Source organism: Diabrotica undecimpunctata, chromosome 3 (genome assembly GCF_040954645.1).
Source record: "Diabrotica undecimpunctata isolate CICGRU chromosome 3, icDiaUnde3, whole genome shotgun sequence".
NCBI classification, from domain to species: Eukaryota; Metazoa; Arthropoda; class Insecta; order Coleoptera; family Chrysomelidae; genus Diabrotica; species Diabrotica undecimpunctata.
This window is the reverse complement of record NC_092805.1, coordinates 31,702,811-31,720,661: the sequence shown is the minus strand read 5'-3', so window position 1 is coordinate 31,720,661 and position 17,851 is coordinate 31,702,811. Positions and strand designations below refer to the sequence as shown.

Genomic DNA, 17,851 nt, shown 5'->3' with positions numbered 1-17,851 from the left:
AGTCCAGATAGAGGCGATTAAGATAACAGAATAAATAGGTTTTTCAAGATTTTATATAATTTAATTAAATATAATACCAAAAATTTTTTGAGAAAGATGTTATAGTAAAACTTAAAATATAGTAATAAGAGGAAAGGATGTATACTATATACTATATACTGTTGGCTGTATACTATAATTTAAATAAACTTACAGTGAAATGAAAAATTTCTAGCGTAAAATGGTATATAGGTATTTAAAATTTAGTAAAAAATAAAATTTTTCAAACGGGTTACAATTGTATCAGTACGTGTTCGGTCTTATCAGACCATCATCAGTGAAAACATAGTTATGAATTGAAATGAGTCACTTAAAAAGGTGTAATAACGTTTAGCTCACATATTAAATGTATTAAAAATTAAAACTAAAACGACATAATGTCAATGTTAAAAGATTTAACTTTAGGAGAATAAACTGAACCCTACTAGAAACGAGGACTACCTGTGAGTCTTAGAAAAGATACCTGCCAACTAGCTTTTTTCTTCCTTTTCATCTTTTAACATCCACAATTTTATTTTTGTGGTTCTCTCCGTTATTTTGGTTTAGTTTCGTTTTTTACTTTGATTTCTAGCAAAAGTAACTTATGTTGTTGGCTTACAATCTTACTATCACCTTGCACTCTTAAAATGCATGTATATTTTCCTTTCTTAAGAAATGATTTGTTAGGAGTGATTTTGTCTACTTTTGTTTGTGATAAAGATACATAGTTAATAGTCATACTTTGAAAGATACACAGTTAACCGTCACCATATCTAATGCTGTTGCTAACTCCAGCATATCATCTCCAGCACCATTACTAGTTCCAAAGCCCATTCCTCCACATATCCTTTCTTGGATTGATCCACGTTTCTTAAAATCACCTCCTATAATGACTCACTGCTCTGATGGAATATCTTTAAGTATGTCTCCTAATTCATCATAGAAAACTTTTTTTTATTCTCACGCAGCCCGCACACACAACATTCAACACTTCAAGAGCAAATTTCATTGAAATTATTCTATCACTTGTTCTTACAACTTCTACTACGGCATCTTTTGTCTTTATCAGCATTTATACCAACTCCATACATATCCCAATTCGTATCTTCAACTATTTCATTCGTTGTTTGTCATTTTCATTTTGTCTCTTGAATACAACCAATGTTTGTCATTTTCATTTTGTCTCTTGGACACCACAAGGAAGAAGAAAAAGAGGAAGGCCGAGAAATAGCTGGAAAGATTGAATTGAAAAAGAACTAGAGGGAAGAGAAATCCCTCCAGGCCTATGGTCAAATAGAGAAGAATGGCGGTTAGGAGTCGGAAGGCGTCGGAGAACGCTGTAAACCGATAGTAGTAGTAGAATAGAACCAATTTGTAGTCTTATTCTTTCAAGCACATTTACCAACTATATACTCGTACTTGTAAGAGTTTCAATATTCCAACACCATATCCTGATTTTTTTAACGTGTAATGGTGTAACATAATTTTTCTTGGAAGGGATATTCGTGATTAAAAGAGAAATGAGCTGTATAACGTGGATCTATTGATTTAGCATGGGGTATATTCGATGGACGATGAAAACTCGACACTTGACATATGAGAAGATTGGATTAAGACAGATTCTAAAAGAATGACAAATATGCTAAACCTCTCTATAAAACCAAAATGCATAAATAGTTGAAAACAAAAGAAAGAGAAACAAACACAATTACCTCATAAGGTTGCTCTCTCCTGTCAGAATTATCTTACTATCTTCCAAAAAGAAAGGAAGATTATGAGAAAGAAATAATAAATAATTGCTACTAATTAACAACTTTCATTTCTGATGTGGTGTATGACTATCTAGTAAAATATATGTACAAATATAAACAAAGAAGAAGTATAGTAATTATCCTTTGATTAGTAGAGTACTGAACATTTAAAATTTTGGGTTAATTATACCTCATAAGGTTGCTCTCTCCTGTCAGAATTATCTTACTATCTTCCAAAAAGAAAGGAAGATTATGAGAAAGAAATAATAAATAATTGCTACTAATTAACAACTTTCATTTCTGATGTGGTGTATGACTATCTAGTAAAATATATGTACAAATATAAACAAAGAAGAAGTATAGTAATTATCCTTTGATTACTAGAGTACTGAACATTCAAAATTTTGGGTTAATTATTAAAAACAAAGGTTATTCTGAAATACATACATATGGAACAAAAATTAAAAATAAAAGCAAGTATATATTTCCTTCGTTCACCATTAGAAAAAATTCAGCATTTTGTTTTGACAGGGTTTAAATTGAGTTAAAAAAACTTACAAAGAATTCTGCTTATTTTCATCTAATCGGCACTAACTTTAAACTTTATTTAATTAAATTTAAACGTTTAAAATGAGAATAATAACTTGTTCACTTAAAGGACTGTTACATTTAGCTGGTATTATCAAACATTTCTGATAATCGTTTTTCCAGCTTTCGCCAACAAGATCCACTGATCTTTTTCTTTCTGCTTTAAGACCAAAAAAGTCGACATTTCGTCTCGACCGCTCAAGGTAAAATGATGCGATGTTATATTCTTCCCACGAGAATAAAATGGAAAATCCTTAAGTGGGTTTTTAAGAAACTGCTACAATAGTGATATGGTGATTTGCCTGAAGTAGTTCCCACCCATAAATCTGAACACAGCGTAGGCTCAATTTTCTTGTAGAAGATTTTAATTGAGGAGATGCCATTATTTCAGTACAATTTTTGTTATATTGGCGACAGTCTTTTCATTATTATCACTTGAAAATTTTTAAAATTTTTTCGGACATTTGATACCTGAATACATTTTTTGTCAGCATCGTATCCTGCAGCACTTGGCCAACACACCACCAAGCGGCAATTTAATAAACAACAAAATATTCCTCAATATTACTTATCGAGTATATAAATGCAATTATTCATTCTTACCTTGCGTCAGCATAAATCCAGTCTGGATCTCTCCGTTAATGTCTCTAATCTGGTAACCTAATTCTCGTCCGGCTTGTAGAAAAGCTATAGATAAAGGGGTCCTCCATGGGGATTCTTGCACAGTTAAATAACCTCCCGTTTGATGGTATGGAGTCTTAGAGAGGTAAGGATTTCTGTTATCTTCAGATTTTAAGAAATATGGCAATACGTTATCATATGACCAGCCAGGGTTGCCTTGGGCTTCCCAGTAATCGTAGTCCTGACGGTTACCCCGGACGTAGACCATAGCGTTTAAGACACTGGAACCACCTAATACCTAAAATCAAAAATAAGTGATTTTGCCAGCTTGCTTTGTAACGCAACGCCAATGCTTCACTTCGTTTCGTTTTGTACATTAGTTTAACAATATAATTCTTTAAAACGAGATCATTTTATATCTACTATTATATTTCTTTATAGGACTCGTCTGAAACGGACCTTAATGGTTTCTTTATCTTCCATTGTAGGAAAGTACGATACAGAGTTAGCGTGAAAGATTTAGGAGAAGACGTATGTTTCACAAAACTTCACGAGATGAGTAATATCTAGGCGATTTTGCGGGACCAAAAATATATAATAAACGTTGCTCTAATTTATGGTCGCCTTTAATGAAACATTTAGTAGAATGATATATACAGTTTTAGTAAAATAATGTTTTTTGTTCTAGGTACGTCATATAATTCAACTTTGATTGAAAAAGTTAAAACCAGTAAATGGTAAGTCATTTTAGATGTCTTTATATTTTATAAAACGTATAAACTAGGTGATGTATTCGTAGAGAAAATTAATGTATTAGTCCAGTCGTCAGAGACGAAAATTCCACTGAATCTCTAAAAATCATACGAACAAACTGAATTTTCCTGAGAATATCAATTTTGGGACCCCAATTAAAAAATGAAGAAAAAGGCAAAAGTAAGTGCATATCAACTATTAAAAAAAACTGTAATTGTTCATTTTCAATCAGATTAATTCAAAAAGCTCACCCAATACCTCTCAAACCACTGTCAAGACAGAGAAAACAATTTACACGAATAATAAACTTGATATTTGTGAAAATTAATATTGTATTATTTTAGCTTACCATTTAACAAATTGGATGTATCTTCTAAATTAATGATTTTACAGACAAATACTAAACGACAGAAAAGTTGTAAAATAGGTATTTCATTTCATTGGTGTCTCGTTTTTAATCCAACATTATAATACAAAAAAGTTTGGAGATCGCTAAACATCTAGAAAAAATCGAGAAAAAAATAATTTCCGGTACAATTTTATTGGCATTATAAATTTTCATAAAAAAGTTTTAAACCGTTTTGGAACAATATTAAACAATTCGGTTTTATTTTGTAACTTCAACATCCTTTAACTTTTTAAGCCCCTTCATCCCTTAACAATTTCTAAGATTAACGCAGAATAAAGAACTTTTTGATGTAATGATCGCAAACCTCCAATAATGGGGTGCACTTTTGCATATAGGTAAGTTCGGTTAAATCGACTTATTATAAATCCATATAAATCGTTATATAATTTATTACCAATCTTTTTGTGACACCTGGTATATATTAAAACGATATAAAAATTATTCAATACTAAAATGTTACGATTTGCCATTCCTGCGCAAATAATACAAATGATAATCATTAGCTCTGAAATAGTCACGCGAATTTCTCTTATAATGATATGTAGAAATTGCAATATGCAAAGTTACGTCACGTTAGTTGTGTTGTGAAGATGTTATAGTTTGTTATGAAATTATGAGAACGATTATTAGACAATCGAAAAAATATTTCTTTGCAATACTTTTATTAATATTTTACTAAGGTGATACTTAACGTTATCAATATTATAATTCTATGGGTAATAGTGAAGAAATTTGTTTTTATTTATGGTGTACATGTTTAAAAAATCACCGTAGAACATCGAGAATTTCTCTTTAAATGACACAAAGATCACTAAGCAAATCGATTACTTCTTGGGGTCACCTTCTCCATTGGTTATTGACGATGAATATTAACATTTATCTGCGTAAAAATTCATTATTCATGATCTAATCTTGCATTACAAATTTCGCAAATAATTTTTTTACGAACATAAACTTCAATGAATCCAAATAACTGTCAGTTTACTCTAATAACAAGCTTTTGTAATAAAGTGTAAAATCACTGTATGGTATTTCAAAGTAATCAAAAACTAAACGTATTTAAAGGTAAAATATTCTCAGATATTCTCAAATATGCTGCATATCTCGAATTAGTCCCGGATATGAGAGTTTTCTGCTCAGAATTATTTTTATATGCATGGATTTGCTTGAAATTTTGAAAGTAGGTAGAAAATAGTCCAAAGATCAAAATCTACAATATGCTAATATGTACTTTTACTCTGGGGTGTGCTTTTCCACTCCAACTCGGGGGTGGAAAAGTTTATTAAACAAAACTACGGTCATAACGGTTCATACGGTGTCTGAATGTTCATAAATTGCACGCCAAAAAGCATGTTTTTAAACGGTTTTTCGCGAAAAATGTAGATTTTACCGGAAATTCTGTTTGGATATAAAATGCAGCTTATAAAACAGATTCGTTATCTATTATTAACGTAAACTTAATACTAACAAATATACTGAAGTGACCACTAACCCATTAAAATTGCGTTTCCACAACAAAAAAATAACAATATTGCTACAACCCCATTAAAATAACATATTAAAAATGCAAACTGGGGGAATTTTACAAAATACATACAAAATGAAATAAATAACATAAAAGATATTACTCTTAATGACATAGATAAAGACCTAGATACTTTTATATCAATAATCAACAAAGCAGCAGAAAATCATACTGAAACAACAAAAATACTAAAATATGATAAAATCTTACCATGGTGGACCCCAGAATCCAAAGAAGCCGTAAAAACATATAAAAGAGCCTTTAAAAGTTATAAACATCACAAAACTAATGAGACTATGGTAGAATATAAAAAACGTCGGGCAGAAGCTAGATATATTCTCAAAAAATGCAGGAAAACATCATGGCAAAAATTTGTTTCAAGTATAAATATTTCTACCCCAATACCCCAAAAAGCAAAGTCTGGCAAAATATAAGAAAATAACTGGGAAAAATGTTCAAATAAAATAGCCTTTCCTAGCAAAAGATAAAAAAATTATAAGCAACAAAAATGAAATTGTGGAGCTATTTGCCAGTGAATTTGAGTTAAATTCAGGTAACGATAACTATTCGCCAGACTTTAAGATTAAGAAACAAAGCGAAGAAAAATGAAAGTTGGAGCACTTATCTCATGATTATAACATACTGAATGTACCAATTATTACAATTCAAGAACTTAGGGATGCCCTAATGTAAACTAAAAATTCCCCTCCAGACCCAGACGGTGTACCACTAATTTTTTTATTAAACCTACAAGAAAATGGAATGTCTTGGCTGTTAAAATTATACAATTTTATTTTGACAAATCAGGTTTTTCCATCTGTATGGTCAGAAAGCATTATAATTTCTCTGCTTAAACCCAACAAAGATAGAACAACCATAGACTCGTGCCGTCCTATATCACTCCTTTAATATTATATCAAAATTACACAAATGGAGAATCAGGGGTAATATGCTAAGATTCATAGAAAACTTTCTTCAGTCAAGAGCTTTCTATGTTCGCGTCGATAATTGCACTTTAACAAAAAAAAATTTAGGAAAACGGAACACCTCAGGAGTCAGTTATGAGCCTAACCCTCTTTCTCGTGGCTATCAACGATATACTGGATCACTGCTCCCCGCTTCCTTAATGGAAGACTATGCCGACGATCTGGTTCTATTTGCAAAGGCCAACAATATAAGAATGATTCAAAAGCACTTTCAAGAATCCATTTATGAACTAGAGATATGGTTCACGTCAGTAGGCGTGCAATTCTCTCCCCTAAAGCAAGATGCACGCTTTTCTCTAGAAGGTACCGGCTCCAAAGAACACCTTTAAAACTGTATGACGAGTTATATTATTCTCGGATAAAATTAATTTTCTTGGAATGGTATTCGACCAAAAACTAACATGGAAACAACATATTTCAGAAATAAAAAAGTCTTGCCAAAATGGATTAAATGTAATGAAAATATTATCAAATAAAAAATGGAGAACCGACGAAACTACATTATTAAATATTTATAAGTCACTCGTTAGATCAAAAATAGATTATGGGGCTATTGTATATGTCTCTTCTAAAAAACATAGTTACCAAGCAACTTATAATCATTCAAAACAGCACTTCGCATTGCCATAGTTGCATTTAGAACCACACCAGTTAAGAATCTCCAATGGATAATAGGAGAATCACCTCTAACCCTACGAAGGAAGTATTTATGATTTTCTTATGCATCTTCCGTCGCCAGTAACAAATTACACCCAGTGTTTCTAAATACATTTACGGCCGTTATCTAGAAACTTATAAAAAAAGTGAGTTCGATTCACCATTCTATGAAAGAGTCCGAGAAATTTAAAAGAACTGCAAAAACTCTCCCTCCTTGGTTAATGATGATTCCCGAAATCAATACGACACTACTTAAATATCAGAAATCCGAGACATCAGGCAATGTAATCCGACAGTCATTTTTAAAGGAAACCGAGACTTGCGGGGAAAGCTTTTGCATTTATACAGAAGCCTCCAAATCTGCAAACGGCGTAGGAGCAGCATTTGTCACTCCACATTTCTCTTCTCAATTTAAATTAATGTTAGCCACTTCTATACACACATCAGAATTATATGCAATATTACAAGCCCTCATGCATATCAAAAGTACAAACCATTCTTCCTCCGTCATTATCACTCCGTCATTATTCTCTAAACTCGTTAACGACAATTGGTCAACTGTACACTAAGAACCCTATAACCTTACTTGTCAAGAAAGAACTTGCTACCTTACAGGAATCTGGTTCCTAAGTCAAATTTATGTGGGTTCCATCTCACATTGGAATACAAGGTAATGAAAAAGCAGACCTCCAAGCAAAAGAAGCTACCAATAGCGACCATGCTAAAATAGTGTCAAAGACTCTCCAGTGACAAAAACAGTTCGCCAAAGAAAAAGCGATCAGTGCGTGGCAAAATAAGTGGGATTTATCGGTACCTAAATTAAAAGAAATTAAATCTACAGTGAAACCATGGCGCCTAGTAAACCTAAAAAGAGCTCACCATGTCAAAATTTCTCAGTGTGTGAATATTGTCAAGCCAATTACTGTTGAACACCTCCTAAGAGAATGTGAAAAATATACAGTAAACAGATAAAATAACAATATTTCCAGTGATTTAAAACCAGTATTAGGTGAACATTTAACTACCAAAAACCCTTTAAGTCCCTTCAGCACAACCCTTTTTAAAACGAAGGGCTTGAAATGACACTTTTTGCAAATTATTATAAACGCCATTGTCATTTTGTATGTAACATTGTTGTGAACAATATAACGCTGATGTCAGAATATTTGGGAAATATGTAAAATATATCACTACAACAATATTGGATCCAACAGGTACAGTGATGAGAAAATTTTGGAAACCTGGCAACAGGCATTGAATACTGCCAATTATTTTTGTATCAATTATGCCAACATAAAAAGCAATAGTTTGATTTCTAACAGGGTAATCTAAGTTTCGCCTTGCCTTCGAATTTTTTTTTATTCAACATTTGTTTCTTACGTTTATATAACTCTTACGTATTAAAATATTTTACTGATGTACATACTTTACCCCTTGGCCAATTGCATCTATCGCCAAGCATAGCCAGACAATAAGGGGAATCCCCTGGCGGAGATGTCTGATACATCCAATCCATCTGGGACATTTGCATGTACCCACTTAGAGTTGGAATATCTGATACTTCATTCTCATCGCCTCCTGCTTCTATCAGCAAAACTGTCCAGTTGGAAATCTCTGATAGCCTGGAAGCCACTACCGCACCAGCTGAACCGCCACCTATCACTATGAAGTCGTATTCTGGTCGAACCTTTGAAACAGAAAATTTTAGAAGTCAACATTTGTGATTTGTAAAAAACAACAAATATAAATTCAAAATAAATTCGATAATGTCATGGAATTAAAATATAAAAAAAAATATTATTGAGCAAACTCAATTGGTAATAATTTGCATTAATTCTGCTGCGTTAATGATTCTTTTTAATGGACGAGGTATATTTTTGATTTGACGCCTTTAAAATTTTTGGTTGCTATTATGTATTTCGTCATTTTTCATTTATTCGAAGCCCCAGATTACCTGGGTCTCCCTCGAGTTATGAAAGTACATTTCGCATATCTCTTGTAAAATGAGCCATTATATCTATGTCATCAGCTAAAGCCAACACCAGTTTTGAACTTTGATTGGCAAAAACCTTCTGTCAGCTCTGACGATATTTTACTTATTGCATGTACCAAGTCAAAATTGAAGAGCAACGGTGACAAAGGGTCTCTTTGTCTGAGTCTTGATGATATACTAAATGGCATTGATGTTTTATTTCCTATCTTTTCCTATGTCTATGAGTTTGTCACGCGCATTTGTGTTAGCTTCAATAATTTTCTAGTAACAATAAAACACTGAAAACATTGTTATCAAAACTTCCACAACATTTATTATAAAATCTTAACACTACAGCTGTTTCGGCTGAGTGCTTTTCTCAAGTGATCTATTTTTGGCATGCGTTTACACTTTATAGTCTTTAATGAAATAGATTGAGGAGGGTAGAACTGTTTGTCTCAAGTTGGTCATTCAGAATTATATCTGTGTTTTTTAATATGTTAATTTCCATAGATTCTAACAAGGATAGCTTAAGGCCTTTATTTTGAATGTGAAGAATTTGAAATTCGTCATTAAAACAATGATTATGATCTAGAAGCTGAAGTGCGTATGTAGAATCTGTTTTTCTATTATTGAAAGCCCTTTTATGTTCTGCTATTCGTTTATTAAAATTTCTACCAGTTTGACCAATGTAAGTTTTTGGGCAGTCGCCACATTTAAGTTTGTATACACCACTATGTAAGTGCTTTTTATTTTGGTTCTTGTTTTTAATATTTTTTTTGCTGATAATACCAGTATCACCTGGAGGAATTCTAATATTGCAACTCTTCACACAACTATGACTTCTGATCTACTTAAAATAAAAACCCGGTCCGACTCTAATTTACTCTCTTTTAACGTGGATAAGACAGTAGCATTATTCTATAATGGAGCTCTTCAACCCTTGCTTCTTGATAATAGCCAGATCAGTATAGTTTATTCTGTTGGTTGAACTTTCTTGGTATTTTTATAGACAGCAACCTTAAATGGTCCTTTCATATCGATTTGTTAAGAAAATGGCCTCAGCCTGCTATGCAATAAGATCTGTTTCGAAGGAAATCAATTTAGCATCTTCCAAACTAACATATTTTTCTTTGTTCGGGTCTTACCTTCGATATGGTCTTCCTTTTTTGGTTCTAGTACAGCTGCCCAATCTGATGTTATTTTTAAATTACAAAAAAGAGCAATACGGTATCTTTTTGCCTCAGTAGAATAAATAATACATTGCAGAAGTTACTTCAAAAATCACGGAATTTTAACTCTTTCCTCTTTATATATTTTAGAAACTATTTGCTAAATTTGTAAACACCTACATGTTTTTCCAGCAAGACTACTCCACCAGAAATTCAATATTCGATGTGTATTTACCGATTCCGTCCACTGATTTAGTAAAGAAATCTATATTATATTCGGCAAAAAAATTATACAACCATCTTCCTTTGCAACTTAAATCTGCAAGTTCTTTTCTTTCCTATCTATCTGAAAGACCATATTATTAAGTAGAAGAGTTTCTTAACAAATAACTAAGAAATTACAGCACCTTTATATACAAGTAACTAAAGTATTTTGATATATATATTTGGGTATCTAAATTTTCATAGATTTCCAGCAAGCATATGATTCCATAAAAAGAAGCAAATTGTGGATAGCAATGTTAGAAATGGGAATGCCAAGAAAATTAGTTGAATTAACGCAAATGTGCGTGACAGACTCATATGCGCAAGTAAAGATAGGAAGCAGAACATCGATGCCATTTGGTATAAATTCAGAACTTAGACAAGGGGACCCCCTTGTCACCGTTGCTGTTCAATTTTGCTTTAGAATATGCAATAAGTAAAATATCGTCTGAGCTGACAGGAGGATTTGCTGATCAAGGATCAAAACTGTTGCTGGCCTTTGCTGATGATATAGACGCAGTCACGCATTCTACAAGAGACGTGAGAGAGGTGTTTTCACAGCTCGAAGAGGAAACAGGTAGTCTGAGTCTCCGAATAAATGAAGAAAAGACGAAATACATGGTAGTAACCAAAAATCCAAGACCAAGAGTTAGGCAGAACATCAGTATTAATGATTACAACTTCGAAGTAGTAAAGGAGTTTAAACCCAGGGGGCGATAATCACAGCGGACAACACATAGAAAGGAGCTCTCAGCAAGGATAGCTGTGGGAAATAGAGCATTATACTCCCTTTCAACATTATTAAGATCGAAGCTGCTAAAGAGAAAATCTAAATTAACACTGTATACGTCGAAGACGCCGCAATGCTGAATTGGTGACTCTGTATGGAACTGAAAACATAGTTAGACATATCAAGGCAAACCGAATAAGATGGGCAGGTCACGTGGTAGGATTAGAAGATGACAGAGTGTTAAAGACAGTGTTTTTTGAAAGACCAGATGATCGAAGATCAGTAGGCCGACCGAGAAAAAGATGGAAGGATGATGTTGAAGCCGATTTATCTAGAATTGGGGTACAACAATGGGAAATAGAAGCGCAAAATCGTAGAGGATGGAGGGCGATAGTGGATGCGGCGAAGACTCACCCCGAGTTGTAAAGCCAGTGAAGAAGAAGAAGATTTGGGTATCACATGCAGCACTTATTAGTTCGTAAGGTTTTATTATGCAATTTGCAATTTATTTAAATTTTGCAGTGGATTGTGTATTTTATTATCTTTTATTTTGTGATATTGACGATTTATGTAATTTCAGAAAATTTTAAATTATTGTTATTGTCATTTTTTTGACTTTTTGTAAGCTTTGTCCATAAAATTGTACAATTTTCAGTGACAATAAAGCATATTTCTATTCTATTCTAACGGATTAAAAAAAGTGACAAAATTACTCTTCAAAATATTCCATAATACTCAAAGTTAGAAATCGTAATTTTTGCAATGAGTCACCCATTACCTAAAATCGTTACAAGTTCAATGGCACATCATCACGGTTTTAAAATTTAAAACCAATAAAACTCTCCGAACGAGAAGGAAAGTACAAAAATATGAAATAGAAAGTAAAGGTTGGGTCCAAAAATAAATGACAAACGTTAACTTTCTACCGAAGACTAATATAATTTTGAATATGTTTTAATGATGCGGCCATTCTTACCACTCGAGCATTATTAATGGTCTTTATCGAAACCGGGAGATTAATGATTTGGAAATTATGGTATATGGTTATGGTAAATGCAGGCTTTTATTCTTAAATAGCTGTATAATAGTTATATTTGTTCGTTTTCACTTATCAAAAAGTTTTAAAGTTCTATAGATAAATGTTTCCTCTCTGTTGGTTATAAGATGACCATTTCATAAAGTATATGTAGGCGTAAAAGATAGGAAGTAAGTATTTTTTGGCCTGGTGTATTTCTTGGACTTTAATAATACTGATAATGTGACAATGTGGAGGAAAATGTGATCAGTTGAAGATGGCATTCCTATAAAATAAAGTATGTATAATAAGGAATGGAATCTTTGATTATTAGAAGATAATTAAAAAACCAACTAACATACTAAAGAAAGGCAGCAAAATAAAGAAAAAATTTAACAACTAAAAGAGTATGAGGAGAAAAATGATACAAGAAAACTTTAGAAAAAAATAAATTTAAGAAAGAAGACTTTCAAACGAGATCAACTCTTTTCAGAAACAAGAATGTTAAACCCATAAGATATGAAAAAACTATGGGCAGAATATTTCGAAGAACTAATATGACATTTTTGCCGGGAGATCCTTTCGAAATGTTTCGGAGCCATTTGCATATTTAAGCCTGCTTCAGGTAACTTGTGCCGATGCACACTAGTCCAGGTAGACCAATCGGTCTACCGTTAAATTCTGGACACATGTATGATTTTATATCATCTGTGATCTTAGTAGTTACAGATAATGATGATGATTGAGCCGTAGTGTAAAGGAACATGGATTTGCAGGATCGCCATGTGAGGTATGAGCCGTGGTAAGTAAGGTTACCACTACTTCCGTAACATTCTTTTTTCTATACTTTCAGTCAATCCTCTAAACGATGCTCGTAGTACAGACGTGGAGCGAGAATATCGACTTCGTTATGCTTTACATTTTTTTTTGTATAATCAATATATTAAATATGATGCTTATAGAATAAGCCACTATTGATTGTATTGAAAATTACATTTTTAACTGCTTTTTGACATTTCGACCTTCCTGCACCCCGGAAGTCGTTTTTTAAAAAAGGGTATTTCAAAATTATTTTGTTATTATTTGTTTAAAATCGTTTGTGTATTATTTGAGTCTTCGCATTACTTTAAGAATTGGTACGCAGTTTACTTTAAATTTTACGTATTTCAATACTTACATTGAGAGTATTCCTCGGATGCACTTCGGGGTCCATCGACAGATATCTCATAAACGTGAGACCAGCAGCAAAAACTGGCACCAATCCCAATAGAGCTAGCGGATTTGTTGTTACTCCAATCGCCAAGTTTGCAATTTGCCCTATTGCTGCTAACGCCGACATTTTCGTAAATTATAAATAATTAACTAAAACAAAAAAAAACAAACACATTAATAAAGTAAATGAATAATAACTAAATTATAGATCGCAGAAGACAGTAGTTTTGATATACCTCTAATCTTCCAGAAATAAATTTCTGAAATTCGCTTTCTAGAGGACGGCTTATATAAGTATGTAGTTTCAAAAGTTATGCATCGCCCAAAATTTTAGTTATTATTAACTATTTTTAGAAACTACTGTCATATATCATTTATAAAAAAAATATCGTAACGTTGGCAGATACTTTTTGTTTTAAAAGAGATACTGTTTTTTTTTTAATAAATAAATTAAAAACTAAAAAAATTTCTAATTAAAATGTATTTAACAATTTTAATATCGTGTATTTCCACCACAGATATCGATGCAAGCCTGGATTCGAGCTCTAATACTGCTAATAAATCAATAAATTATTTCCTCTAGCAGATTCTCCCATTCTTCTCTACAGATAATTGTAAGTTCATGATGGGTTCTAGGAGGATTCCTTCGGGCATGTCTGGAGACATCTTAGATCACTCTAAACGGCGAATATCTTCAACGTCAAGATAGTCATTAACCGCTTAGTCCTATGTGAGCAGACGTTATCTCCATAAATACAAAATCACCCACTACAATTTCACCCACAGTTCCGTACCATAATCTTATATGAGGTTCTAAAATCCGTCTGATACCTTTGTCCTGTCAGAGTCCCGTCAATAACCACCAATTCCGCGCGTCCACCTGCCATAATAGCTGCCCAAAAACATAATACTGCCACCAGCGAAAGGAAGTACGGGACAGGCATGTGCTAGTTGTACAGCTCTTATTGGCTTTCGCCAAACACAAATTCGCCGGCTATCAATATTTAAACAGATTCTGGTCTCGTCTGAAAATAGCACAAAATTCCAAAACTGATGAGGGAGCTGTGTGTGTTCTTGAGCCTAATGGGCGCGGTTCAAAACATGTCTGGTTGTAGCTGAGCAACCCTTATTGGTGGACGACTTCTCAAACAATGACTCTAAAATTATTCTTTTTAGTTATTATAGTCAACGATACTGTGGCTTCTGTAGCATGCCTGAGTCCCTGGAGGGCTTGTACAGACATAGAAGGATTTCTCCGACTGGAAATTCTGATATATCTATTCTGTTGCTTATTGGTAACTCGAGGTCTACTAGAGCGAGCTCTATTCTGTAGCGAATTTGTCTTCAGAAACCTCAGACAGAAACCAGACACACCCACTTTTTCCGCTACGAACCGCTGTCATGGCGTTCTAAATTCAATTTTTTTGAGAGCCACGCCGGCCGAAGAGATAACCTCCACAACCATGACTATGCCGTCACTTCGCAAAAGGTCAAATTTATTATTCATTCTATAAAAAAAACTTTTTTTTTTAATATTATAAACGTTCAAATCATGAATGTGTTGCTTGTGTGAGTCCATTTTAAAAAGAGGTAAAAGAAATAAATTAGACTTACTCACAATAAATTTAATTTTACTACCCAAGAGGACCGGTTTCGCTTTCTAAAATTTGCAAAGCATCATCAGGTCGGTGGTACAAAGTAAATTAAATGCTGAAAATATAAAAAGCCCATGTTAGGGTGCTGTCTTATAAGGATATAGATCAAAAAAGTTATAGATTAAAAAAAAGGTTTTAGTAATTAATTATGCCAATATTACATGTCTGTGTTTATTAATATGCATAAAATTGCTTTAACAGACAAAGTAACAACCCACAAATTGGTAAGAGAAAAAATCTGTTGAATTGTAATAAATTAGAAATAAACAAAATACTTTTTGTTTAAAAGTACAAATTCAACAGATTTTTTCTCTTGCCAATTTGTGGGTTGTTACTTTGTCTGCTAAAGCAATTTTATGCATATTAATAAACACAGACATGTAATATTGGCATAATTACTAAAACCTTTTTTTGATCTATATCCTTATAAGACAGTACCCTAACATGGGCTTTTTATATTTTCAGCATTTAATTTACTTTGTACCACCGACCTGATGATGCTTTGCAAATTTTAGAAAGCGAAACCGGTCGTCTTGGGTAGTAAAATTAAATTTATTGTGAGTAAGTCTAATTTATTTCTTTTACCTCTTTTTATTATAAACGTTTTTTGAAACTATTTGTACTGTATCGAATGCCGCTAATTTCGTTTCTTAGTGGCCATAAATAAAGTGGTAGCGTTTTTTTTAAGAGGCTATCTCGGCTCCTATTGACCATAGAAACTTTTTTTTAGTTGTAGGTCTTGAAGCTAGCAATCTTAATTTGTGAGTTGCAAACTGCTACGATGTTTAGGTAATGCTTAAGTTTTAAATGTTTATAAAAAACAATAACTATTTTTTAATGTAATAAATAAGGGGTAAAAACATTTTTTTCGAAAGCGCGTGATTTAAAAGTCGAAATTAAATATTAGCAGGCGAAGTAATACATAAACCGATAGATTATGTTTATCAGTAGGACGGGGAGAGACTGTTTTCGTCGGTCCTTAAAGTTAAAATATTTATTACCTTGGCTCAGTTTGAGTTGTATAAACTTGCAAAATTTGTCAACCACATGTAAAAAGTTTGTAATTTGACTTGAATAAGTGTTGGTTAAAATAATTGTACCTTAACTCCATTTAATTTATTATATATAAGAGTGAGTTGGGAACATTGTCACCTAAGTCTATAATTTAGCAAAGATCATTGGGGTCTATTTGTTTAGTGATTGACACCGCTAAATCGAAAAAGTGCTAAAGAGATTGCTGATTTGTGTAGTAGGCTAGTGAGCCGTGGCCTAAAGTTTCAAGACCACAGCAGATTTGCTTCGAGTTCGAGGAATAGCCAGTGATCACCAGCCATCGTGATGTACAAGGAGACTGGTAGATATAACAGAACTTTTTAATAAACATTTTTAAAGAGTTTGTTGTTTTGGGATAATTAAACCTGTACTTAATCAACTCATCTATTCTTTTAATCTTACTTAAAGAATTAGATAAACTTTTTACAACCTCTTTATGGGGTGTGATATTGAACAGAAACGTTGGTGAATAATTATAGTCCACAAAAGTCATTGGGACCAGTATATTTATCAACAAATTGGGCATTTAACAATTTGTACAACGTTTTTAGGTTTTATTTTTGTTTATAATTTTTAAGAAGAGAATGTACCTTAGATTAGGTCTCTGCGATTTTTGTCATATAGTATAGGTCTCTGCGACATAAACAAATTATAATATCTTGGCAAATGTACCGATGCTGTTTTACAAATTGTAATTTTATTAGAAATTAAAAGAGCTTTAATCTAATATAAACTAAAAATTATTACACAAGCAATTTTTACAAAAAATATAGCCATTTTAAAAAAAGTACCATTTTTCAACTTTGAGCGCTCATTATGCAATAACAATTGATCGTAATTAAACTTGTAAAAGCTTAAATTAAAGCTTATCCAATTTAATCTTATGATTTTACGGCCACATACCTTAGCCTTCGCAACTATCTGAATAAAAAAGTGCATATTTTAACCATTCAAAATTAATTAATTGTCAATCAGAATTGACATCACCTTTATAACATAGAATAGGCTTCAAAAATTCACTAACTAATACATGATGTCGACCTTTTTTTACTCACAGCTTGAGCTATGATTGAAAGATTGTCGGGAATCTATACGAAGATGCACTTTTCAACACTGATTATGAGTAATTAGACATGTATTGTAATATATCTAATGAACAATTTAATTTATTTTCAATATTACTTACTAAAATTACATATTTTCACTTCGTAAAACAAGCAGCTACACAATGTTCTTAAAACCATTTAAAACTATTGTTTGAAGAATAAAAGGACTGATATATATTATTTGCATCGTAGTTGATAGGTGAGAATTTGTCTAATGAAGGTTTCACAATTAATGACACTTAAAAAATTTAAATTTAAATATAATAAGAATTTATAGCGTGTGAACAATTAAAGTTTCGTCATCATGATAAATAATATTTCATATTTTATATTTAAAGTAGTTCAGAAGAGAAAGCCTAGATCT

General features: G+C 32.4%; 1 protein-coding gene across 2 annotated transcripts in view; it reads right to left on the bottom strand.

Annotated features, from left to right (window-relative positions):
- The window catches only part of LOC140436638 (glucose dehydrogenase [FAD, quinone]-like), a 72,479-nt gene that overhangs the window by 18,501 nt on the left and 36,127 nt on the right, over window positions 1–17,851 (bottom strand). For both annotated transcript variants that reach the window (XM_072525631.1, XM_072525632.1), the window contains 3 exons: window positions 13,639–13,823; window positions 8,735–8,995; window positions 2,961–3,276 (listed from right to left, as the gene is read on the bottom strand). In XM_072525631.1, coding sequence (XP_072381732.1) covers window positions 2,961–3,276; window positions 8,735–8,995; window positions 13,639–13,800 — 739 coding nt within the window. In that variant the 5' untranslated portion in view covers window positions 13,801–13,823. The remainder of the gene's footprint in view (window positions 1–2,960; window positions 3,277–8,734; window positions 8,996–13,638; window positions 13,824–17,851) is intronic.